We start from the raw sequence: 27,327 nt of genomic DNA on the forward strand, positions 1-27,327 counted from the left end.
ACATTTTCCCACAAGAATTTCTGTTCATTGGAATAACTTGTTAAAGTGAGTGGGGAGGGTGAGTCGGAGATGGGGAGAGGGAAGAGGGGGTGCTCACTTAAGTCTTTGAAAAAGTAGAAAAACAATTCCCAGTTCATTTAAAATCTTTATTACTTGGTACCCTTTTAATGTAAAAACTGCCATTTTCCCCTTAAATTCTCAGTCTTTACTTTGTACCTTAAAATAATTAAAATAACTCTACCCAATTAACCACAATAGTCCCATGGCAGATACACAGTTAAAACTAAAAGGAAACTTTTAAGTATATGCCATAACATACATTTGGTTACAGCTACCTTCACTGGATATTTTTTAGATCAAATTTCTCCTTAGGTAGCGTTTTTCGTTTTAGAAAGTGCTGAGGTAAATGTCTAGGAGCCGGATATGTCTATGTGGCACTCCTTTCCAATTGAAAATATTTTATAGTTCACAAAACTGAACATGACAAAAATATCCTAAATACAGTACTAATTCATTAGCATTTCCCTGGCACGGTTTCCTTTGGCATTTTTGCATACACACAGGAGTCGGTCTTGGAGGGCAACGGGGGTGCGAGAGCACTACTTCGTTTTTTGTTTAGCTCCATGAGAGCTAAACAGATGTGTGCCCACTGGTAGAGGTATTCGATGACAATATTACCAAATTCCCATACTTCGATTCGAGAATGATCTGTACCGAGAAAAAAAAAAAGTGGATAGTTTTGTACTTTTATTATTATTATTATTATTATTTAAAGATTTTATTTATTTATTCATGAGAGACAGAGAGAGAGGGGCAGAGGGAGAAGCAGGCTCCCAAGGAGCAGGGAGCCCGATGTGGGACTCGATCCCAGGACCCTGGGATCATGACCTGAGCCGAAGACAGACACTTAACCATCTGAGCCACCCAGGCGCCCCTTGTACTTTTATTATTAAAATACAAGTTCCAGTATTATGAGGAAAGTTGGTCAGATATGCTTTGAGTCAAAACCAAAGAAGAATTTTATTTATGTAATTATAAGTAAAGAGAAATAAATTTTGGTACATTCATATAATACTATGTAGCATTTTATGGTTAGAGAACTAGAGCTACATAGGCCGTTGTCGATAAATCTCAAAAACATATCATCACAAAAAGTAAGTTGTAAAATAATGTGTTCTTGGGGCACCTGGGTGGCTCAGTCGGTTAAGTGGCTGCCTTCGGCTTAGTCCCTGATGGAATTGGGCTCCCCGCTCAGCGGGAAGTCTGCTTCTCCCTCTCCCTCTGTCCCTCCTCCCGGCTCATTCTCTCTCTCTCTCAAATAAATAAAATCTTTTTAAAAAATGTTCGTTTGGATACAACTAAAACACAATTTAAAACCCTGCAAAATAATGTTATATTGTTTATGGATTCATAAGCATGTAGTCAAAGTAAGAAATCATGCATAAAACTGATAAACATCAAATTCATAATAGCGTTATCTCTAGAGAGAAAGGAAGGAGAGTGGGATCAAGGAGAGGTAGAAAGTCTCAACTGTTTCTATAATGTTTTATTTCTTTAAAAGTGTCTGACTCATACATAATGTTAAGATTAAATATAGCATATGGCTCTGTAACGACTACACAGGTGTTAGTCTCTAACTTTTTTTTTTTTTTAAGTAAACTTTACACCCAATGTGGGGCTCAGACTCAAGCCCTCAAGCTCTTTGAACTGAGCCAGCCGGGCGCCCCTCTAACTTCTATGTTTAAAATATTTCCTAATTAAATTTTATTTTAAAATATGTAATGACTACATACCATTATGTTTCATTTGTTAAATTGTAAACTATTTTTTTTTAAAGATTTTATTTATTTATTTGAGACAGAGAGAATGAGAGAGACAGAGAGCACATGAGAGAGGGGAGGGTCAGAGGGAGAAGCAGGCTCCCTGCCGAGCAGGGAGCCCGATGCGGGACTCGATCCCGGGACTCCAGGATCATGACCTGAGCCGAAGGCAGTCGCTTAACCAACTGAGCCACCCAGGCGCCCTAAATTGTAAACTATTAAACTGCCGTTTATAAAAGTTACTGTTCCCCAGGAGTCAATCACTAATATTCAGGTAGAATGGTCCAATGAAAAGAGAACATGCATTAAAAGTTGAACAGATCTGGGTTCCAATCTTGGCTCTACATCAACTAGTTCTGTGACTTTGAGCAGTCCACTTAATTGCTGTTAGCCTGTTTCGTCTTCCATAAACAGGGATGATGCCTCAGAATTGTTATGAGGATTAATGAGAAAAGATATGGAACAATCTGTTACAGAGTAGTTGCTAAAAAATATTAATTACCTTCCTGCTTTTAGGTGACTCTCACCCTCAGCTCGATGTTTTATTCATTTTTGTTAATCCTGCTACCACAGTGCCTAACTCAATAATGTTTGCTAATTTGAGTTGAATAAACCATTAAATGATACTTATACTTGAATAAGAGTTTTTAAATATCATCTTCTGTCCAATGGCTCATTAACAACAATGACAATTATGTCCCTCATGGGTATCTATTAGGATGACAGAACGTATTTTATTTCCCTGTATTCTGTCCCTTCTTTCTATGAAGGAACAAGATTCCCTGAATTAGATTTAGCCTTTCTATGGTTTTGAAGTTTTGACTACAACAAAAGGTACAATATGAGATATGAAAGGCACATAAAAAGTGGGAAATATTCAAAAGTCTCAATTTTTATTTGAGGATGACTTTAAAACGTGGAGGTACAATTTTCTAAAATTTTCTCTTTTAATACACACAGAAGCACCATCTTTTCTCTCAATTGTAATTGTTCAATAAATGTTGAAACAACATTAAATTATGGATTAAGTTAGGTTTTTCAAATATTAAAAGTCTTCAGGTAATAGCTCAGTAACATAAATGACAGTTATGAATAAAAACAAAAACAGATGCTGGTCATGAGAGCACATTAAAAATACCTGATTCATCTCAAGTTATGGGCAATACTAGACCAATGAACACACATACTTAAAATATTGAGGTGCATTTGTTATAATTGATCCCTTTTTGTATTAATTAGCTTCCTGGAACCTTTACAAGGTAATGCTATAGGCTGCAAAGATTACTTTGATTATCTTAATGTTCCAATGTCATGAATCTAAAGTTTATCCCAGGTTTCATTCCTAAAACCAATCCTAATTCATTTTCTGAGATAGCTCTGCTGCACCGAACAGTTTTTATCCTGCCTTTCCCAAATCTGCATTAAGAGCTGTGTTCCATTGATGCCTGCCACAGTGTGCTTATCTGAACATCCAAATGAAACAGACCCCTATCTGCAGCCAATATTAAGGTAGTCAGCCATCTCCACGGTGATTGAAGGACACGAGGATGGGGAGGGAGGACGCTCCCTTTCACCAGCCCCTTTTGCTTATTTCCTGTCTTTTTGTTACCGGGGACAGAAGCTCTGGGCCTATCTGGGCTGTGGTTCCTGTTTGCCTGCTTTTTCCAATGAGAGATTGATGTGTTAACAACTGGCTGTAACGATTTCTCTAATGAAGCCTCCTTGGCTCTGTTGGGTTTCCATCAACGACGGTTGAGCGCTACTGCCCTCTTGTGGTGGAGAGATGCCAGATTTTGCAGCTTGGCAGACGACAGAGTCAGATTGCACAGGGGTGGTAATTCTTTCAAGCAGATATACTACTTTTGTTTCTTTTCTAACCATAAGAAATTATATTTTTTTGCTTTGCCTTGGTGAAGGTTATACTAAATTATTTGAAGACACCTGAGCTAAAAGAATTGCTGGTTCAACCTTCGAATCCGTTTATGAACCTATTAACTCAGAAACATTTTATGGTATTTTTGTAGGTTCTAGTTTAATCAAACTTCCATAAGGAATTGATTTTGCTGAAGACATTGGGATGTTCTAGGATATTTCTAATTCAAACTCCCATTATGGATCACTGCTTTAACACTAGATTAGTTAAATCCTTTGGGGAATTACAATTAGAAAGATGGGTAAAGCAAAAAATCATGACGTACTTAAGCATCAAGTTCCAAAGTTAAAGTGTTAACTGCTCCTTTCAACTAATAACTCAAGATCAGCAGTATTTCTTGAATGTTCCTCTCCTTATCGTTAGTTCTTAGTTTTAGTTCCTTTATTTCTATTGCTTTATATACCCTATGCCACCTCTTAACATTACTGCCACATGCAATGAGCTGAATGTCCATGCCACATTGTATACTTAAAAGAGCACATGTGCGCATATTTCAGTTTTTATATAGGTCAGAAAACTCATATTTGCCATGGCAGTCGGGCACTTAATATGTCATTGTTAATTTAATGTGGTCTAAAATGTACTGTAGAGTGCTGCTTCCAGCTTATCAGGAAGGACTCGGTGGTAAGTGGGGAGGTAAAAGCACATGATTTCTTTAATTATCCAAAGTTGGGTAGAATTTTGTTCCAGGTGGAACATTGAGTTCTTGCAGGTATATTAGTTTCATTTTTGTTGTAAGCAAAATTTCTGTACGATATATCACATTGTATTGGCTTGTTTTCATGATACAGCTATAAATCAAATGTGGAGAATTGAAATGAATGCAGTTTACTTTACAAAAATTCATAATTTAATGCCGTGGCCTCTAAACTCTTTTGATTATGTGCCTCCATCAGTAACAATAGTTTGAGCACGAGCCCCCATATATGTTTATTTATAAGTTATTCATTTTAAAATATTTAAAAACAAAAAATAGAAATTAGGCAATGGTGGGATAAAATAATTACAAATAGAAGTCCTATGATTTTTTTTTAAAGATTTTTTTATTTATTTGAAAGAGAGAGAATGAGAGAGAGCACATGAGAGGGGGGAGGCTCAGAGGGAGAAGCAGACTCCCCGCTGAGCAGGGAGCCCGATGTGGGACTCGATCCCGGGACTCCAGGATCATGACCTGAGCAGAAGGCAGTCGCTTAACCAACTGAGCCACCCAGGCGCCCACCTATGATATTTTTCTTATACCCCAAATGTACAGGCATCAGTTGTTTGCTCCTTCTGTTTTCTCCTTTTTGTCTGGAGCCTTGTGGGGAAAGCTTACAGAAGTCTCTATATTCAGTAAACACACTCATGCTCTCCCCATTTTCACTCTGGTACTGTCTCGACTGTGTCTGATGTCCCCCAGCCCAGAGACTTTCTATGTTACCCTCTCTGAGAAACAAACTTTTAGTGTTGGAGAGAGGAAGTTGTCCGGCGGTGTGACGTAGAGATGAGATGCAGAGACCAAAACACTAAAACAGAAAGAAAGGAGAAACAACAGGGAAAAGAAAACTTCCAAAAAGAATTATTGTTAATACCCTCAGAGAGAGAAGGCATTGCATTCATGAAATGTGAACAAGATGTTGCACAAAGCAAATATTTAGAGAACCAAGGCTCTTAGACATTAAAACATGCAGAAACAAGAATTCAATAGGATTAGAAGATAAGGTTGACAGAATGTCTCAAAGTGAAACAAAGAGACAAAAAGATGGAAAATAGGAGAGAAAATATAGGGATTTGAGAGACTTCATCTAGGAGATCCAATGTCTGAATAATAGGAGTTCCAAAGAAGGAACACACAAAAGGGAGAGCAGGGTCACCACCAACTTCTAGGTCACCTTTATGTAAATGAGAAAAAGACACCTAGCATGGATGAATGCACTCTGTGAGTGCAGCTTGGTAAACAGAAAAAGATGTGGAAAGAAAAGGATGCCCCTCTTCTGAGCAGACATAGCCTTAAGCTAAGGCGCACAGTTGAGTGAATGGAATCCTGGTTAGATTTCAGCCCCCACCCACCTCCTCAGCAGGGCACCTTTGTGCAGTGCCCAGAGGGCACAGCCTGCGGTCACAACGGTGATGCCATGGGAGAAATCACACAGAACTTAAGGACCTGAGTGTCACAAGAGAAAAGGCCCAGTGAATGCTCAGATCAATGGATGAAAACAGCCCCATATCAAGGCATAGCATTATGAAATTTTAGTCTTGGAGTGGAAGGTGGTGATTCTCCAGCTTCTGGAAAGAAACAAAACAAAACAAAAACGAAGAAGTCACATGCACAGAATCAGGTTTCAGAAAGGCTTTAGACGTCTCAACAGCAATCTTGGAAGTTTCCAAATTTCTTCAGACGATGGAGCTAGTTCCACAAGAAGTTAAACAGAGAGTTTCCGTATGACTCAGCAATTCCACTCATTATATACCCAAGAGAACTAAAAGCACATGCTCCCACAAAAACTTGTAAACAAATGTTCATAGCAGCATTATATACACAGTAGCCAAAAAGTAGGAACCACCCACATGTCCATTAACTGATAAATGGATAAGTAAAATTTGGTATCTCCATATAATAGAATATTCAGCCGTAAAAAAGGAATGAAGTACTGATACATAGAACAAAGATGAACCGTCAAACATTTTGCTAAATGAAATAATCCAGATACAAAAGGTAACCTGTTGTATGACTCCATTTATATGCAATGTCTAGCTAGAAAAGGCAAATCTTAGAGACAAAAAGTAGATTAGTGGTTGCCAGGGGCTGCGGTAGAGAGGGGCTAGAGCCAGTAACTGCTAATGGGTGCTGCTGGGTTTCTTTTTTTGGAGCAATGAAAAAAATTTTTATAAGATTTTTATTTATTTATTTGACAGAGAGACAGCGAGAGAGGGAACACAAGCAGGGGGAGTGGGAGAGGGAGAAACAGGCCCCCCCCCCGCCCCGATGCGGGACTCCATTCCAGGACCCTGGGATCATCACCTGAGCCGAAGGCAGATGCTAAACGACTGAGCCACCCAGGCGCCCCATGGAGCAATGAAAATATTCTAAAATTAGATAGCAGTGATAGTTGCAAAGCCTTGTGAATATACTAATAACTACTGAATGGTACACTATAAATTGGTGAAATTTGTGGTATGTGAATTATAATCTCAATTTCTCGAAAAAGACAATGAGGCATTGTCTTCAAGATTATGTTCTCTGGCAAACCAAATCAAATATGAGGGCTGAATAAAAACATTTTCAGACATGAAAGGTCTCAAAAAATTTACCATTCACCCACTCTTCCTCAGAAAACTACTGGAGATCTGCTACCTCAGAACAAGGCAAAGTAAATTCCTATGATAGCAACAGAATGAATTTCAGGAAAGCAACTGAGTAGCAGATCTGGGGTGGGGGAAGACCCTAGATAGAAAGAGAATCAAGATCTCTAGAATAGATGTCTTGAAGAAAAAAAAAAAAATGGAACTAAAAAAGTTACCTGATAAAACTTTCCCCCAAATGTCTCTTTTGGGAAATTATATGGAAAGACAAAAGGATAGGGTGGGAATTATGAAGAAATACCAAGAAAATTCAGCAATTAAAAAAATAAAGCTAATTATTTACTTCAGGAAAAACAAAAAGTGAAAAAGGAGCAATCCAAATATGTTGCAGTGTTCAGCTATAGATAATATTTGCATAGGCAAAATCATGTGAACACTGCATTTTGATTTAACCCCAAATGGTAATATAGTTACATTGGGAGGTTAGGATAAGAGAATGGTGGTATAATAGAACTAAACTTTCATCTGTAATAGGAAATAATTGATAAGGTTGAAAACTGATGAATGAAAAGATAGCAATATTGTATAATATTAGAAATACAGAAACATGCCAATGTCAGAAGAAACAGTCAAAAGAGTCAAAAAGAATTGCTTCTGGTAAGGGGGACTGGGGACAGTGAGAAGAGAGAAGAGGGATGGGTTAGTGACTCTTCTGTTAATAGGCTTTTAGTTCTTTTCGACCTTTTAAAATACTTTAATAAAAATATAATTTTTATAATCCTTCGTGATAAAAGATTATTTAACATCCACTAAAATGAAAAAAAATGTGTTAAGGAAATCTTGAAAATTATGTTTGCCTTAAATAGAAAAAATGTTCTCATTAAACTGATTTTTAGCAGACTTTATCAGATATTAAAGCATCAGTGATGGTACCTAGACAAATAAAACCATGTCGTTTCTCTAAATTCAGTAACTACTGTTGGAAAACTTCAAAATTTAAAATCAAAAGGAATGGTAAGGAGCAAAAGAGAATTGATTATTTGATTTTTTTTTTCTTTCTTCTTTCTCCCTGGGGGACTGGGACTGGAGATGGAAGCGGTCTGCATACATGGGAAATGAATCAAGCATCCAGGCCCCAAGTCTTTACTGAAGCCTAAAATAGTTTCCCAAACAGTGTGTGAATGAATACTTGTCCAATATCTTCACTAACAGGGCCCTTTAAGAGGTTTTTTCCAGGACAAAAGGAATCTTTTCTGAAACTGAATGGGTGTTTCTTCCTCTAGAACCTGACATCTGTGAGCACTTCATAAATGGCACACTCCAGGCTCCCTGTTAAACCCAGGTCTACTGTGATTGCAGGTTTCTTCCTACAGGTAGGAAAACAACAAAGCCCAGAAGGAATCATCATCCAAGAAACTAGGTCTAAGAAGGTGTTAGAGAACTGCAAATCCAAGCCAATGATAGTCTATAGAGGGTCCAAATTAATAGGACAAAACAATGCTCTTGGTATCTTGTTACCCATTTCACTCTGACTCCTTTAAAAGAACCAGGCACAGGGCACCTGACCGGCTCAGTCAGTTAAGTGGCTGCCTTCGGCTCAGGCCATGATCTCCGGGTCCTGGGATTGAGTCCCACATCGGGCTCCCTGCTCAGTGGGGAGCCTGCTTCTCCCTCTCCCTCTGCCTGCCACTCCCCCTGCTTGTGCTCTCTCTCTCTCTGACAAATAAATAAAATCTTAAAAAAAATTTAAAAGAACCAGGCACATCCTCACAGTTGCAGATTCAATTCAGTTCTGTATTCATATTATTTCTGGAAAGTGAGAGAATCTTGTGGAACATTCCTGTCTCATCTTCAGCTGTGCTGTGCGGAATGAAGGAGATTCTTGTCCCACTCTTGTAATGGAGAGAGATAGAGAATAGCACTTGCTAGAGCCACCATGGTGATGGTGATAGCACTTAGGAAAAGATCACCTGGGGAAGGAGAATCTTGAAGACAGAGTTAATCAGGGCTACGAGTCTGGCAGTCCTTCCCTCTGACGGTGGGGTATCTCCCTCCATTGCCCTCTTTGGAGGATCATGGTGGTGTTTTGTTTTTGTTTTTGAGGAAGCTGGTGAATTTCTTTACAGATGGTAATGGCACTGAGGTTCTGGCTACTTTGGCTTAGGAGGAGCTCTAGGGCTCTTGTAGGGGAAGTGGAGGGTCTGGGGACTCCTGCAGAGACCAGTGCCTGTGGACTTAAGAGACCCTTGGATTTAGGCATGGGGAAGAAGTATGGCCAGAAATACAGGCTCTAGAGAGCAAAGTGATTCTGGTCACACTTGAAATGAGAGACAGCATTCTTCTTGCTTCTAGGTCTGAGAACATTTCCTAGTAGACAGCATCTGTCCAAACCCGCTGGGAGGGGAACATGGGACAGGTACAAGACACCCTACAGAAAGGGCAGGCAAGGTTGGCAGCAGAGGTCCCAAGTGGAGGGGGGAGACTAGCTCCTTGAGAAGGTGGTCAGGTCATGGGTCTTCGGGTAGAAGAGGCCAGCTCCTGGGAGTGCTTTTGATGCCCTACTGCATGCACAGTTGTCCCGGTCACTGGAGTCACTGGGATCCCCACAGGAAAGTATGTCAGTGCAATGGCACAGCCTTGGGAAGGCAAGCCTGCTGAACAAAGCTGCCCAATGCTCCTCCATAGATGACTGCCTCAATCTAAAGGTGGAATTCCGCTGCCTGGAATTCCACCAGAATATAAAACACCCTTTCTAGAAATGCAAACCAAAACCATAATGATGTATCACATCACACCTGTTAGAATGACTGTGATCTAAAAGACAAAAAACAAGTATTGACGAAGGTGTGGAGAAAACAGAACCTTTGTACACTGTTGGTGGGAATGTAAATTGGTAGAGCCACTATAAAAAGCCATGTAGGTTCCTCAGAATATTAAAAATAGAACCACCGGCGCGCCTGGGTGGCTCAGTTGGTTAGGCGGCTGCCTTCGGCTCAGGTCATGATCCCAGGGTCCTGGGATCGAGCCCCGCATCGGGCTCCCTGCTTAGTGGGGAGCCTGCTTCTCCCTCTCCCTCTGCCTGCCTCTCTGCCTACTTGTTCTCTCTATCTGTCAAATAAATGAATAAAATCTTTAAAAAAAAAAAAAAGAACCACCATAGGATCCGGCAAATCCACTTTAGGATATAGATTCAAAGGAAATGAAATCCCATCCTCAAAGGGAATCTGCACTCCCATGTTATTGCAATTACTTACAATAGCCAAGACATGTAAACAACCAAAGTGTCCATCGATGGATGGATGAAGAAAACATGGTGTACGTATATACGGTGGAATATTATTCAGCCATAAAAAGAAGGTAATCCTGTCATTTGCAACAACAAGGATGGACCTTGAAATCATTATGCTAAGTGAAATAAGTCACAGAGAGAAAGCCAAGTGCTATATGATCTCACTTGTCTGTGGAATCTGAAAGAACTGAACTCATAGAAACAGAGAGCAGATTGGTGGTTACCAGAAGTAGGGGTTAGGGGTTGGGGGAAATGTGTGAAGGTGGTCAAAAGGTACAGACTTCCAGTTATAAGATAAATAAATTCTGGGAATGTAATGTACAGCCTTGTGATTGTAGTTAACAATACTATACTGTTTATTTGAAAGTTGCTAAGAGAGTAGATCTTAAAAGTTCTCATCACAAGAAACAAATCTTGTAACTATGTGAAGGGATGGATGTTAACTAAACCTATTGTGATGACCATTTCTCAGTATATACATATATCAAATCATTATGTTGTACACCTTAAACTAATACCATGGTTATATGTCATTATATCTCAAAAAATCTAGGACCAAAAATTAAAAAATAATAAGTAAAGGTGTAAGGTTTTCTAAACATTAAAAAATATATATTCTTTTCTAGAACTAGGATGTAGTAGGGTGAAAGTTGGCAACAGAAGTCCTAAGAAAGTATAGGCAATCACCAGCCCCAATTTTATCTTCTTGGCAAAATTGTTAGTTTGGAAGGCTTGGTGGGTTAGGAGCTATGTTAACAGTCCCTCCCCAAGATGTGCAGAAGGGACAGATAATGTTGGTGGTATTTCATGCTGGGTAGAGCTACTGAGTGGGGTCTTAGTTAACACTGCTGGAAGGCTCAGATACATTTTTTTTTTTTTAAGATTTTATTTTTTTATCTGACAGATAGACAGCGAGAGAGGGAACACAAGCAGGGGGAGTGGGAGAGGGAGAAGCAGGCTTCCCGCTGAGCAGGGAGCCCGATGCGGGGCTCGATCCCAGGACCCTGGGATCATGACCTGAGGCGAAGGCAGACGCTTAACGGCTGAGCCATCCAGGTGCCCCGGCTCAGATACATTTTGAGCAACAAATTGCCCTTCCAGAAGGCTCCTCTTTTTCCAGCACAAACAGAAAGGGGTCCCAATGAGGTCCCCTTCCCTTCCCCAAATGGAGAGCTTAGAATTTCCTGATACAATTGCATCTGAAGGAGAGAGGGTTGGTATCTGGTGGCCCATGAACTTTCTTGGTTGCCACAGAGACTATGATAACGCTCCAGCTTTGGCGGTGGTGATAGGCTATTGAGTTGTGGCTGAATCCAACTCCATTTACTGCAATTGGATTTCCTGCCACCTGAGGACACTGTTGGAGAAGAGAAAGTGGTGGGAGCGTTGACGATCAAGGCTGCTCAGAAATTGGCTAGCACAATTTAAAGTGCGGTCAGGCAAAAGGAGGCAGAAATTTGCATGTTTTCTCAAACAAAGGAGCTAAAATGACTAATGGGAGGTAGTTCTGACACAGGCAAGTCGGAGGTGGAACCTGCCTTGGGACAACGTCACAGTATATATCTTTGTCTGGGGATGAGCTGATTAAGGGCGAAAGCCAAATCCTGAACACACCTGCAAGATGGAGAGTGGAAGGGCTTGCTCCTCATCCCCAGCTCCCATTTGACAGAAGGACTAGATTGTTCAGTGGTGAGTGCCTGCGTCCTTGCCCAAGTAGGGGAAATATCAGTCTGAGAGGACATGAGTGACCCCGGCAGCAGGGTCTGGCTCTTGGCCAAGGGGCTGGCAGGTTGGGGGCGACCCAAGTGGAGCAGGGGCTCAGGGAAAACATCAGTTAGACGAACGGGTCCCACGTGGAGGGGAAGGGTGTGCTGGGGCTCATGGCGGGGATTGAATCTACTTTAAAGGCACTGACACAGAGAATATTTCTTCTGGATTTTAAGTCTTCAGGTAAGAGTGAGCAAACGAGTATGGAACGAGTAGAGACACAGATCCAGCAAACAAGTGTTAGTTTTTGTTGTGACTGTTATTACTGTTTCCCTTGAGTAGCACCTTAAAAGAAGCGATCTGTGTGACATCTGTGAATTCAGAGGCTCCCACGAATCAGCCCAGAGTCCTGAGGCTACAGTAGAAGCCATTCCAAATAGAAATTCTAATCTTTATTCACTTCACTCATGGTCCTCAAGAACTCATGTTAACTTTTCTTTGGACGTCATCTTCTCTCCTCTTCCCCAGCACTCCCAAACTTCTAAGAGTATCTTGCCTTCCCAGGCCAGAAGATCTCCGTCCCTTATCCATCTGCCCTGGCTCACTGCTACCTCCTTCCCCTGCCACAGCCACCCGAGGAGTGTGATGTCTTCCTCTGGGTTGCCTTTCCCTTCCTCTTCTCCTCCGAGTCTCTCTGGTTCGGAGTCTCTTGGCCTCATATGTGTATCCCAGAAGTCTAGAAACCCTTCTGACTTGGTCCAGAGTCTCCACAGACAGCAGGAAAGGGGGGAAGGGGAGGATAGGGACAGGTTTAGTGAACAATTTCTATAGAGCCATTTTCCCAACTGATGATTAGTTCTTCCTAAGAAACAAAAAAAGAAACAAATTTTAAATTTATTCCTTATCGGTCCATTCATACAAACGGCCTGAGGTCTTTGGTGAGATAACACACACCCGTGGAGGAATGTACGCTTGTATAGGTATATTTACTCTTTTAAAAATTTTTAACTCCAGTATGGTTAACATACAGTATTATATTAGTTTCAGGTGCACAGTATAATGATTCCACAATTCTATATATTACTCAATGCTCATCATAAGTGTTCTCTTAATCCCTTCACCTATTTCACTCAGGACATTTACTCTTTTTTTAAAAAAAATATTTTATTTATTTACTTGAGAGAGAGTGAGAGCACTGAGGGAGAGGGAGAAGCAGACTCCTTGCTGAGCAGGGAGCCCGATGCAGGGCTTGATCCCAGGACCCTGGGATCATGACCTGAGCCGAAGGCAGACGCTTAACTGACTGAGCCACCCAGGCGCCCCTGGATTTTACTCTTATATGTGGCCAGTTCTCTGTGGCCAAAGAGCTCATCACCTTCTCCAGCCTGGGAGCCTCCCTACTCTTGATTCCTGCTGATTCTCCTTCTCCAAAAAAGTCTGTTAGTAGTCTACAAAGACTCATGATCTGTTCATTGAAACCCAAAGATAGTAATAGTCTTTTTTCTTTAATGTACTTGTTTCCTATCTGCACTGCAGGCCCTACTCACTTTTTTTTTAAAAATAAATAATGCACATGTAGTCAATAAGTGGGAGATGAATGTGATTCGGAATTCTCAAATGTGTGGCATGAACAGCCACTTTGGGGAATACAGTCAATTATAGACAAAGTGTCCCTCCCTTTAAGAGGACTACAATCAGAACTGTTTTTCCTAAAAATTGAGTTTATAAGCCACTTACTTTATTGTAATAAAAATATCTGAATATCTGAATTGCAACTATGTTTTATTGCTGTTAGATTTAGACCACAATTACGTGTAAATTTACCTCTGATATGTTCACCAATGAGCTGTAAATTAACTTTCACATTCTTAGCAGTCGGATCAAATTCACAAATATTCTTGACTAAGTAACTTTTAACATACTGTGAACGAAAGAACAAAAGTTATGGGAGCACCAGCAAGTAGAAAGAGAGCACCCCCAATTCACCAGTTTACAGAATTCCATGTATGTAAATTTTAAAACAGGCAAAACCAGTCTATGGTGTTAGAAGTCAGGATTCTGGTCTGGTCACTCTGGGGTGAGTGTGTGTGTGTGCGTGTGTGTGTGTGTGTGTGTGTATGTGTGAGGCGGGTGAGGGGAGAGGGTACAAAGGAAGGCTTTTGGGATGCCGCTGATGTTGTTTCTTGATGTAGATGCTGGTTACAAATGTTCATATTATACAAATTCTTGCATTTGTACATTTAGGATTTGTGCGATCATGATTGGTATACCTAAACTAGTGTGGGTTATTCTTTGATAAAAAGACTACTTAAAAACAAAACAAAACAACTTACCAGTTTACACTTTTCCCAGTTTCTGAAGTCACCTGATAGTTCCAACTCTGGATGAATGAACAAGATCACCCCTATCAGGATGTCATGTACGAGCTTTGTGTTGGCTTCCAACTCCTGGGACTTGCTATCTGATGGAGATGTGAACTCTGGTGGAAGATTATAATCACAGAGCAACAGTGATACGAAGTCTAGGGAGGTAAGCAGCCGGAGGCTTTCTTGCAGCTCTTGCAGCATGATTCGGAAAAAGAGAACTCCTGCCCGCTGGACTTCTCCTACATTTTCAATCTCTGAAACAACAGAGTGACACCTCACACTGTTCTTTAGTACATACAGTAGTTTTTCATAGCACTCTGAGCATAATACAGTAAACTTCTTTTTTCCAGGAAAAAGAAGACCATATCCTATGGTTCTAAACAATCTTAGTTTCTCTAGTCATGAAATCAAAACACAGAAATGGAATTACACCTGGTGAAGCTCACAGGAAGAGGCTTTGAGGAAAGGTAAAAACTCAGGTTTGGTGGTTGGACCTTAGTTTGAATGCTTACTCTCCCCCTTATTAGTTTTGTCTCTCTGAACCCCCTTTTCCTCTCTGTGAGCATGGGGTTGATCCCTATTTCCCTGGTGGCCTGTGGGAATTAAATGAGATGATATATGTAAAAGCGTTTAGTGGATAAGTACAGAGTGGATGCTCAAAAGACCAGAAGACATGCATTTTCTTTTTTCTACTTAGCCCACCCTATCTAATGGCAAGAAACCTCTCAGATTAATCCCACACAACATTACTCTATTTACTCCATTCTAGGTAGCCAGAGGTTTCCATGCTTCCTTCTTTCCTCCCTGAGGCCCAAACTGGTTCTGTGCTAAGAGTAGCCTAGTGGGTGTGGAATCACAAGCCCTAGGGTCTAGTCTTGGGTCTGCCACTAGCTTGCAAACGGACTGTTACTTTGATGGGCGTTAGCTTATCTGTAAAACAGAATGTTCCATCGAATTAATACTGTGTAAGATAGTGGGCAGAGCACCCAAAGTGGGGTGCGAATCCAGGCTTCCCCACTTATTAACTGTGTGATTTGGTGCAAGTTGTTTTGTTTCTCTGAACTTTACTTTCCTCGCCTGTAAAATGAGTTATCACCATTCACCTGAGAGTTATTGGTAAGGACTAATGGAAATTACATATGTAAAGTGCTTGCTCCATGATGGGGCATTTAATAAATGCTAGTTCTACTTTGCCTTTCTGAGTCCTTCCAGTTCGAAACCATATGATTCCAGCCAAGAAAATGAGCTTTCACACCCTTTGCTCTACTTTATAGACCATACTCACCAGCCCAAGGCTGCATGAGGGAATTCCTTTCACGTAGAAAGAAATATTGTTAACTATTCCTTTTAGGAAATGTATTGCACTCTGTGATTCCCCCCACATTTATTAAACCCAGGAATTCAGATTGTTTCCCCATTCACAATACCTAGGACATAGTTTTTCTTTATTTCTCCAGATAATTCGCCCAGTATTTCGTAGCAGGCAGCTTGGACCACCTTCATCATTTTCTGTAGATCTTTAAATTCTCGATACAGTAACATTTTACTCCTGCCAATGTTAAAATCAAGAATTCCCAGGGCTTTTCCTGTTCTCTCACGGAGTGGAATTATGATGTGGTTTTCTCCACAGACAGAGGCCAGAACAACCTCCGAACTGTCTGTACACTTGAAGAGGAAGTCTCTGAAACCCAAACCAAACAAGCCTAAGATCATACAACATCCGCCTGCTCATGACACTCCAGCCAAATGTACCGAGTTGCTCTCTTTTGTGCCCACTGCGCCCCCACCCCCCCAACCAGCCCTGATTTTATCTGCTGGGATCGCACACAGCTCTGTCCCTCTCAGCTCGCTCGTCAGATGGAGAAGCCTCCTCTGACCAAGCAGCCTGAAGTCACTCTCCATCACGCGGCTCTGCTCTGCTGTCTTTGCTAGACGTATACTCATCTGAAGGTATTTGGGTTTTGTTTACATCCTGTCCAGTAAGTGGGGGTTGAATGGCAGAAGGAATGAGGAGTTTATTAGGTCGGGTTCCCTAGAAGTGGAGCCAGAGCCCGGCATGCTTATGCAGAGGATTGATTGAGGGAGTGCTTTCTGGAGAAACCTGTAAAGGTCTGAGGAAAGTAAAATAGGGAAGGAGGAGAGGCTAATTAAGGACGTGAGGACGTGAAGGCTAATTTGCCAGGGTGTGGTTGGAACTGGAGGGTATGATCCTGAGCGAAATTAGTCAGTCAGAGAAAGACGATTATCATATGATCTCACTCATATGTGGAATTTAAGAAACAAAACAGAGGAGCATAGGGGAAGGGAGGGGGAAAATAAAACAAGACGAAATCAGAGAGGGAGACAAACCATAAGAGACTCTTAATCATAGGAAACAAACTGAGGGTTGCTGGAGGGGTGGGGGGTGAGGGGATGGGGTAACTGGGTGATGGACATTAAGGGGGGCACGTGATGTAATGAGCACTGGGTATTATATAAGACTGATGAATCATTGACCTCTACCTCTGGAACCAATAATACACTATATGTTAATTAATTTAATTTAATTTAAATTAAATTAAAAAAAAGAATGTGAAGGCTAGGGTCACCTGGGTGGCTCAGTTGGTTAAACGTCCAACTCTTTTTTTTTTTTTTTAAGATTTTATTTATTTGTCAGAGAGAGACAGCACACAAGCAGGGCGAGCCGCAGGCAGAGGGAGAGGGAGAAACAGGCTCCCAGCTGAGCAAGGAGCCTGATGGAAGACTCGATCCTGCGGCCCTAGAATCATGACTTGAGCCGAAGGCAGACGCTTAATGCTTAATTGTTTAATCGACTAAACCACCCAGGTGTCCCTAAGCGTCCAACTCTGGATTTCAGCTCAGGTCAAGATCCCAGGGTCCTGAAATGCTGTCCCACCTTAGGACCAGCGCTCAGGGCGGAATCAGCTAGAGATTCTCTCTGCCCCTCCCCTCGCTCGTGCTCGCTCTCTCTCTCAATAAAATAAAAATAATAAAAAAAAAGAATGTGAAGGCTAGCCTCAGTCTCCTCTCAAGGGGAGCTCTGGAAGGCAAACTGAGCCAAAGAATTTGCCCCACCTTGAGGCAAGGGAGAGGTCTTTTATCAGTCATTGGCTCTAAGATGCTTTGGGTGTCTGTTTACATAACTGTGAGGCACACCTAGTGAGGGGCTCCCATCAGTCAAGGACTCTCCTCTAGAGAAAGTTCCAGTGTACCTGAAGCGGCCTGGCAAGAGGTACATTAGGGACCTGGTAGGGCATCAGCAGCACTGCTTCCTCAAGGGGACAGAGATTCTCATTGAAATGTAGTAGCCAGGGACGCCTGGGTGGCTCAGTTGGTTAAGCGACTGCCTTTGGCTCAGGTCATGATCCTGGAGTCCCTGGATCGAGTCCCGCATCGGGCTCCCTGCTCGGCAGGGAGTCTGCTTTGCCCTCTGACCCTATCCCCTCTCGTGTTCTCTCTCATTCTCTCTCTCTCAAAATAAATAAATAAAATCTTAAAAAAAAAAAAAAAAGAATGTAGTAGCTGCTTTTCTCTAGTGAGGTATAGACACATCTTCCCCCCCCCTTTCCTCCTTCCCAATCTTTTAAACTTTTTAAAAGATTTTATTTATTTATTTGAGAGAGAGAGCACAGAGGCAGAGGGAGAAGCAGGCTCCCCGCTGAGCAGGGAGCCTGATGTGGGGCTCGATCCCAGGACCCTGAGATCATGACCTGAGCCAAAGGCAGATGCTTAACCCACTGAGCCACCCAGGCGCCCTCTCCCTTCCCAATCTACATTGATATTAAGATGTCATTCTTCTGAGGTATTTGAGAAATGTTGGTGCTTTGCATAGCCTCAAAAAGCACATTTATGGTTCATAATAGCAATCCTATAATGCCAGGTAAGATTATGTCCTTTTTTCTTTTTTGCTGTTCCCGCCCCTTCCTGCTGCACTGCCCAGCCTACACTTTGTGTCTGAATGATAACCACAGCAATGATATGTCACCCTAAACTTTCTAGGCATAACCATAAAGCTGATTGGTCAACTAAATTCCTCTAAAAGGCACCTGTTCTAAGTTACACAGAGGAATCAAAGGTTATGAGCCTGGGTGTTACAAGGACGCTCATAAAACTCTTGACTGGTGCAAGGAATAACTATGTGGGAAAGAGCTTAAACCTGAATGAACAGGGGCGCCTGGGTGGCTCAGTTGGTTAAGCGACTGCCTTCGGCTCAGGTCATGATCCTGGAGTCCCGGGATCGAGTCCTGCATCGGGCTCCCTGCTCCGCAGGGAGTCTGCTTCTCCCTCTGACCCTCCCCCCTCTCATGCTCTCTCTATCTCATTCTCTCTCAAATAAAATAAATAAAATCTTAAAAAAAAACAAACCTGAATGAACATTCAGGTATGAGGCCAAACTAAAATTTAATTAACACATGTACTTAAATGTCAAATTAGCCTCCTGGACTGAGCGAGGTTACTGCCTACTCAGCTGCACTGACCTCTAAACAAGCAGCCTGTCCCTTTTGCAATACGTGTGTCCATCATTAAGATCTGTTTTACATCTGTCCACAGTTGGGGGGGGTGGTCCTTGCATCCCACAGGTGAAAGGCATTCAAAGTACTCTCTACTGGGTACTTATTAAAGACCATATCCTCTGCTTCCTCCCCACCTCTGCCCAGCCTGTCTTCTTTAAATAAAAAGTACACGTTCACTGGCCTGTTAACACTAAGATGATGAGCTCTGATAAGTGACGTGGATGTATTTTTTCACAATCCTGGTGGGTTTTTGTTGAATTCCATGTTTACAAGAAAATCATAGAAAATAAAACACTATCATGCTTAAAAACGTGCAATATAAAATGCCAACGAAACCTGTTTTAAAAAGGACTTGAAGGGGAAGGGAATTAACATGTCCCACGCAGACAGGAATTTTTCTTAAAAAAAAAACCCAATTAGAATAGGATTCAGGTGTATACTAATAATAGGCAAAAGCTGTGTCTCTCTACTACTACTACTATTGAGCTACTAATGCACAAGGGGAATGTGTTTTGGCAGTCAAACAAAACAGACATGAAGATGCATCTCATACCTGAAGATGCATGTCTTCCTGAAGATTGTAGGGGGGTTCTTGTGGATTTCTGTTAGACCCAGGTGACCGGTAACCATCATATTGCGTAAAACATAGTCTGAATCCTTGAAAAGAGGAAGAGATTTCAACACTGAGAGGAATGATTAGACCTCATTTTCCCATTAAAGGTTTTGGGAACAGAAAAATAGGAAAAAAATTAGGAAAGTTTAGATCTCTAGCTTGAAGTACCGGGACATTTTACTTACTCAGTACCATTAAGAATGAGGTATTCATGAGAGAAAAATTCAAATTATCAACATTCTTTTAAATGCACAAACTTATTTTTTATAATTGTGATAAAACTATATGTTTATATTATTTTTTGATGTGAAACATGCATTATAGAACATTAGGAAAATACAGAAAAGTCCAAGGAAAGTAAGAACAATAAAAAATATTCTCCCATGAGGTCTTTGTCTACACCATCTCATCAAAACTATTTTGGTTAAGGTTACTAGTGACTCTCTTATTGTGAAATCCACTGATCAAACCCTAATCATCATCTTCCACTATAGCAGCATTTGACTCAGTGAACAATTTCCTTCTTGACATATTTTATTCACTTGGCTTTTGGGACACCACTCTCTCCTGGTTCTCCTATGAATCACTCTTATATTTATTGCTGCCCCTTTGTCTTCCTCACCTCTAAGAGGTTTTCGAACTATAGGTCATAACCTAACTATGGGTTGTGAAAATATTTTAATGCCCTTTTTTTGTTTTTTTGTTTTTAGAGAGAGTGTGTGTGCAAGTGGGGGGGCATAAGAAGGAGAGAGAGAATCTTAAGCAGCCCCCCTCTATCGAGGGGCTCCATCTCACAACCCTGAGATCATGACCTGATTCGAAATCAAGAGTTGCATGCTTAAGTGACTAAGTCACCCAGACACCCCATTTTAGTGCCTTTTAAAAACAGCTTTATTGAAGTATCACTGATACATGAAAAACTGCACATATTTGATGTATACAATTTGATGAGTTTGGAATGAGTCTTGACCAACTTTTTTTTTGGTAGAGATTATTTATAAGAAAGTAAGATTAACATATCCTGTAAAATATACTAAACTGTAGGAAAGACATTCAATTGGAAGAATAAAAAGGGGTTTTTTAAATTATTATTTGACAAAGATAGAAAGAGCACAAGCAGGGGGAGCAGCAGGCTCCCCGCTGAGCAGGGAGCCCGATGCGGGGCTCGATCCCAGAACCCCGGGATCATGACCTGACCCAAAAGCAGACGCTTAACTGACTGAGCCACCCAGGTGCCTCTAAAAAGGGGTTTTTATGTCCACCTTTAAAAAATTCTTTGATTAAAAGGGAAACTGTGATAACAGGATCCATAGGGACTGCATGATGAATGGTGCTCCGGGGAACAACGGGTTTATAGTGTGGAGCTTCCTCTTGTCATGACCTCAAGTGTTCACCCAAACTGTTTAGATGAAAAATGTTCTCAACAGAGAATCTGGAAAGATTCTCTGATGTTGGCAACTGAGCATCTAGCTTTTCCTAATTTATTTCTTCCATGGTTTGTTATTTGGTGTTATATATACTAGACTAATAGGATTTTTTAGAATCTCACTGTGACTATGTTCCTAGGTTTAAATCTTTAGTTCAAACTAAACAATTCCTCTCCTGTTTCCACCTCTTCCCCCCAAACTGTGTCAATTCGGCCACTTCTGTTAAGACTGGAAACATAATATAGAAAATAAGGGCTTCATAAAGAATATGCCTCATAATAAGCTTTTCATTTAATTTTACTTGGACCAAGGAACTATAAATTCAGCAAGTGCCTCACTAATTATTCAGTAGTGAGATAACTCTAGTCAAAAATTTCTAGGAAACTGTTTAGAGAAAAGAGCTGCAATGATATTATCCCCCATTTTCTTTCTTCTGCTACTGGCTTGTTATTTTTTCCCCCCTTACTCTTCCAATACAGGTTTTCCCCGCTATCTGAAAGTAGAACGTTCCTATGAAAACTTTCATGAGCTAAAACAGTGTAAAGTGAAGAAGCAATTACTATTAATTTATACAGAAACATTTTTGAGCATTCCTGGACCCCCAAAATAACCTCTCTTAGGCTTTTCTGATGCTTTAGAACACATCTTGCTAACGGATACAGAAAATAAATTGAGATAAAGCACAGATGCTCATGGACGCTATTCAAAGTGGTGACGGCTTGATGTTGAGGTGCTGAGTGCAGTTGGGGGGGGTGGGGAGAGCCTGATGGCGCCACTCTTGCGGCTCTGGGGGCTCCCTGCAAAACAAACACCGAACACTATTTCCACTTTTTGCCTTTTTTCATAAAAGCAAAAATTCTCATTGGATTTCTGTCAGGCAGCAAAAACAGGTGACTAATGAGGGTCTTTTGTAAAAGAGAAGGGGCCTAACATGAACTTTTGGCAAGTGGGTATACTAACATCTATTCATTCTCACCTTCTGCATTACACGTTATTTTGTATTTATCCTCTTTTGCTTTTTTCTCTTTTGACAAACATTTTTTTTAAAAAGAATGAAATAAAATAGAAGAGAAAATATCAAGAAACATCACATAGTAAAAGTAGGTGTTCTTTTGTGAAACTTCTATTTTAAGTGGGCGTGCGTGCATGTGTATGTGTGTGTTTGTCAGGGGTCAGGATACAAAATGTTTTTCATACAATAGGTCAAAGTAAATATAATTTTGAGCCACAATGATTCCAAACATTTAGATAACCTCAGGGCTTGGACCTCAGACTTTTTCTATCCTCATTCATTCCCTTGGTTATTCCATCTAGTCTCATGGTTTTTGTTTTGTTTTTGGTTATTATGGTAAAATACACATAGCATAATATTATCACTTCAACCATTCAAAAGTGTACAATTTGGTGGCATGAAACACATTCACAATGTTGTATAACCCAGCCTCATGGTTTTGTTTTGTTTTTTTTTAAGATTTTATTTATTTATTTGTCAGACAGAGAGAGAGAGAGAACACACAAGCAGGGGAAGTGGCAGGCAGAGGGAGAAGCAGGCTCCCCACTGAGTAAGGAGCCCGATGCGGGGCTCGATCCCAGGATTCCGGGATCATGACCTGAGCCGAAGGCAGACGCTTAACTGACTGAGCCACCCAGGCACCCTTCATGGTTTTAAATACCATTTATTTGCTAGGCTGGATTTCTCCCCAAACACTGGTTCATATATTCAACTGCCTATTTACTAGCTCCACTTAAGAGTCTAAAAGGCATTTCAAATTATAATTAAAAAAATCTTTTTCAATTTAGTAGGTAAAAGTTAACTTTTACTTAACTTTGTATTTATTTCATTATAAGAATGGAACATTTTTTTTCCATGTTTATTGAGCATGCATTTAAAAATTTTTTTTTAAGATTTTACTTATTTATTTGAGAGAGAGCGAGAGAGCAAGCATGAGTCGTGGGGAGGGGCAGAGGGAGAAGAAGCAGACACCCCGCCGCGCAGACTCCCTCCCGAGCCCAACACGGGGCTCCATCCCAGGACCCTGAGATCATGACCTGACCTGAAGGCAGATGCTCAACCGACAGAGCCACCCAGGCACAGCCCCCCATTTTTTTTTTTTTGTAGATTTTTTTTTGCTTATTTTTCTTTTGGATTTTTTTTTTTAATCTTACTGATCTGTGTAGAACAGTATTAACCCTTTGCTAAATATGTGGCAATTTCCCCCCACTTTATTTAAAACAACTTATTTTGTCTATAATTTTGGTGCAAGGAAGTTCTACCTTATTATGTCATCAATGTAGCAACCTTGCTTGAATTGTTTCAAACTGTGGTGTAGGTTTAGCCTTTCTTCCCCAGATCAAGACTGTAACATTTCCTCTCATCCCTCATTTTCTCAGCTATGCTCACACATTTATTCTTCCTCCAGATGGAAATTAAAATCATTTGGTCAATTTAAAAAATCATTTTGGGATTTTTCTTGGAATTTTGTTAAATTTATAAATAATTCTTGGAAGAAATTATATTTTTAAAAAGTGGTGTTCTTGTCAAAAAAAATCATATGATTTTCTGTTTTATTAAAAAAACTTAGGTTCCTTGGCAATGTGTGTAGTTTGTTTCATGTAGAATCTAAAGGTGACACAGGGTGAAGTGGGGAGAACATCCTGGGCAGAGTAACAGCATTTTTGAAACTGAAGTAGAAAAAAATTACTTTCTATCAGGTATGATGAGCTGTAAAACATTACTTGTGGTATCGTTTTTTTCTTCCTCTTGATAGTCTCTTCCCCCTTCCCTCTCATTCACGCAGAAAGTCTGTACTGCCTTAGAAAAGAAATGTGATGAGGTAGAAGGCAGCAATCACTGACTAATCTCTGGCATTTGCTTTTTCAAGAGCCTACTGATATGACTTCAGATAACAAACTGGGCACACACATTTGCCATTTGTCCCTCTCAAGACCTCAGGGAAATAAGGGACTGAGGTCTTGGTTTCCCTGGTGGCTGTTAGCTGGGGACTGCCCTTAGCTCCCAGAGACCCCAGTCTTTGTACATAGCCCTGAGCATCTCAGAACCAGCAACAGGTGGCCTGTCCTTTCCCCCCTCCCTGACATCCCTCGTTCTTCCAACCTCCCATCTCTCAGGGACCACAGCCAGACAAGGTTCTGTGCTTTTAAGGACTTAGGTGGTTACATTGGGACCACCTGGGTAATCCAGGATAATTTCTCTATCTCGGGTGCCTGGTGGTCCTGGGATCAAGCCCCACATCGGGCTCTGCACTCAGCGGGGAGTCTGCTTCAGGATGCTCTGTCCCTCCCCCTGCCCTCACACGTGCTCTCTCTCTAATAAATAAATGAATCTGAAGAAAATTAAATAAGTAAAATTAAGTGTGAAAAAAAGAGAGGCAAACCGAGAAATAGACTCTTAACTATAGAGAACAAACTGATGGTTACTGGAGGGGAGGTGGGTCATTGGGGGTTGGGAGAGCATGCAGAATGGGCTAAACAGGTGATGGATAGTAAGGAGGGCACTTGTTGTGATGAGCACCAGGTGTTGTATATATAAGTGAGGCATCACTAAATTCTACACCTGAAACTAATACTGCACTGTATGTTAACTAGCTGGAATTTAAATAAAACCTTGGGGGGCGGAAAAGTGTAAAGAAGCAAAATAAACATTTGGTGAAACTCATTACATTATAGCCAGGCCTTTTTTAACTGGTGTGATGTAATTATGTCCTTCCAAACAGCAGTGCCTCATCCCTTCCCACTTCACCCATATGATTCTGGTGGGGGCTGCCAGTTAGTGTAAACTCCTCCATCCCCACCCCCAGCTGGGGGGCATATCTCAGGATAGACTAAAAAGAGCTCTCTTGGGTTTTCCAAATTGAAACAAGAAGGAAAGATTCTTTTTTAGTTGCTAAGCATCTGGCTTGCCCTGGGGAGAAAGCCTATCTTAAGCTAGAAGGACCAAACCCAAAGTGTAGAGGGAGGCAGACATGAGGACTGCAGAGAGAAAGAACACCAGAGAGCCTGATGGTACTGAATTCCTGGTACTGGTCATCCTGGAAGCCAGCCTGACTCCCATCCTTGCTTTATTTTGGTCACATGAGTCAATCAATTCCCTTTTTTGCCTAAGGCAGTTTGAGATGGACTTTTGCCACTCACAACCAATGCTCTTGAGTTGGGATTATGGGAAATATGTCCCCAGTTGGCCTAATAGCTAATTAATTATGGTTTTAAAATATTAGCAAGACACGGGTACCTGGGTGGCTCAGTTGATCAAGCATCTGCCTTTGGCTCAGGTCATGATCTCAGGGTCCTGGGATCGAGTCCCACTTCAGGCTACCTCCTCAGTGGGGTGTCTGCTTCTCCCTCTCCCTCTGTGCTCTCCCTCTTTTCCTCTCTCTCTCTCAAATAAATAAATAAATAAATAAAATCTTTTAAAAAATATTAGCAAGACAATAATATCTAGAAACTCTGTTAGAGGTCTAACACTGCCCAACCTTGCCTACCCGCGTTGGGCCGGGCTCAACAAAGTACGTCGTGATGGTGGTGATGTCAGATGTGATGTCACAGAGCCAGCCAATGCCCCTGATCACAACATGCAGGATGTGCTCCCTGCTGTGCACATAGTGATAGGCAGTGCTGAAGACATTGGCGACACCCTGTAGAGACAGAACATTTTCATTGTCTTTTCGTTTTAAAATAACAAAATCATTAATGCGTCAATTAACTTATAAAATTAATGATAATCTACTTCCAACAAATTACCTGTCAGTTCTTAAAAGGCAGTGTTCCAGATCCTACTACGCAAAAAAGATCTCAAGAAATCAAAGGTTTAAGGAGAGATCTACTAGAAGATCCACGTAACTTATTACGTTTCCTGATAATCATCCAGGGAAATCTGTGATATGTACTGTCAGAGAACAGAGTCAGAAGAATAAGGTGAAGTTTGAGATGAGGGAAAATATTTACAAGCCAGGAACCAGTGTCAACCTTGGGCAGATGGGTAGGAGCTGCCCTGATATGACACAATATGAATGTCTGGATCGTTATGTGGCTTCTGTCATCAGATCGGTAGTACAGGCTGTGCTCCGTTCCAAGGTCTGCAACATGCTAGATTACACAGTCTTCTCCTAGACCTAAAGAGAGCCTGTTCCACAGAGAAGGGATAGGAAGTCCTTAGAACCCATCTGTCGTCTTGTTGTCAAGAGACTCCAGGATTTCCTCCCATTCAGTTTTCCCTCCCTGTGGTCCTGCACACGATTCCTCATGTTCCACATATGAGGGAAACCATATGACTATTGTCTTTCTCTGCTTGACTTATAATAATAATAATTTAAAAAGAGACTCTAGAAACCACAAATTCTTCAAAATTATGCGAATTTCATAATAGGACCCAAGGCATCTCAGGATAACCCAGGAGCCTTTTACCTCCAGGGGCTAGAGAGTCAATTTTTTCTTTCTTTCACACATAATACTTTATTTTCACAATGTTACTTCATCCTTGGCATGAAATGAAATAAAGTCCCAAACATAAATTGTCACCTACATTGACCTAGAGATCAACGTCACTCCTGAACAGTTCTCAGTATTACATGGAAAGCACACGTGTTGACTCCTTACTCTGTGTCAGAGGCACTGTATCAGTTGTTAAGGGATACAACACGCCCACCCTGTACTTGGGAGAGCAGCAATGGTGTGTCCCAGGAGCTAAGGGACACTGTGAGCCCAGGCAGCGTTAGAGAGTCGGTTTAAAAATCATTTTGACATGTTCTCTGACAAGACCATCTGTAATTCACCTACTGATAACTCCATTCTCCTCCATCTTCTTTTTAATATCTTCACATCATCCTTTATGCCAGATGAGAGTGAATCATATTTTTAAAAAGATGTCCAGAGAGGGGCACCTGGGTGGCTCAGTCGTTAAGCGTCTGCCTTCAGCTCAGGTCATGATCCCAGGGTCCTGGGATCGAGCCCCGCATCGGGCTCTCTGCTCGGCCTGGAGCCTGCTTCTCCCTCTCCCACTCCCCCTGCTTGTGTTCCCTCTCTAGCTGTCTCTCTCTGTCAAATAAATAAAATAAAATCTTTAAAAAAAAAAAAAAAAGATGTCCAGAGAAAAAGGTTCTACCACTTTCCTCAATTATACATCCAGTAAATAGGAAGAGAAATTTTTATTTTATTTATTTATTTTTAAAGATTTTATTTGAGAGAGAGAAAGCACAAGTGGGGAGAGGGGCAGAGGGAGAAGGAGAAAATCTCAAGCAGACTCCATGCTGAGCCTGACATGGGGCTCGATCCCATGACCCCAAGATCATGACCTGAGGCATCCTAGGAAGAGAAAATTTTAAATCCTGGTAAATAGACATAAAGAGCCAGGGGCTTAGAG

The 27,327-nt window shown here is 41.2% G+C and overlaps 1 protein-coding gene across 1 annotated transcript in view; it reads right to left on the bottom strand.

Annotated features, from left to right (window-relative positions):
* Positions 1 to 514: 514 nt before the first annotated feature.
* Positions 515 to 27,327, bottom strand: part of EFCAB5 (EF-hand calcium binding domain 5) — a 138,778-nt gene continuing 111,965 nt past the window's right edge. The window contains exons 18-23 of the mRNA XM_044921814.1: positions 25,451 to 25,603; positions 19,465 to 19,568; positions 15,825 to 16,078; positions 14,365 to 14,651; positions 13,856 to 13,952; positions 515 to 708 (exon numbers count right to left, since the gene is read on the bottom strand). Coding sequence (XP_044777749.1) covers positions 515 to 708; positions 13,856 to 13,952; positions 14,365 to 14,651; positions 15,825 to 16,078; positions 19,465 to 19,568; positions 25,451 to 25,603 — 1,089 coding nt within the window. The remainder of the gene's footprint in view (positions 709 to 13,855; positions 13,953 to 14,364; positions 14,652 to 15,824; positions 16,079 to 19,464; positions 19,569 to 25,450; positions 25,604 to 27,327) is intronic.

The sequence above is a fragment of the Neomonachus schauinslandi genome, chromosome 15 (assembly GCF_002201575.2).
Source record: "Neomonachus schauinslandi chromosome 15, ASM220157v2, whole genome shotgun sequence".
NCBI lineage: Eukaryota > Metazoa > Chordata > Mammalia > Carnivora > Phocidae > Neomonachus > Neomonachus schauinslandi.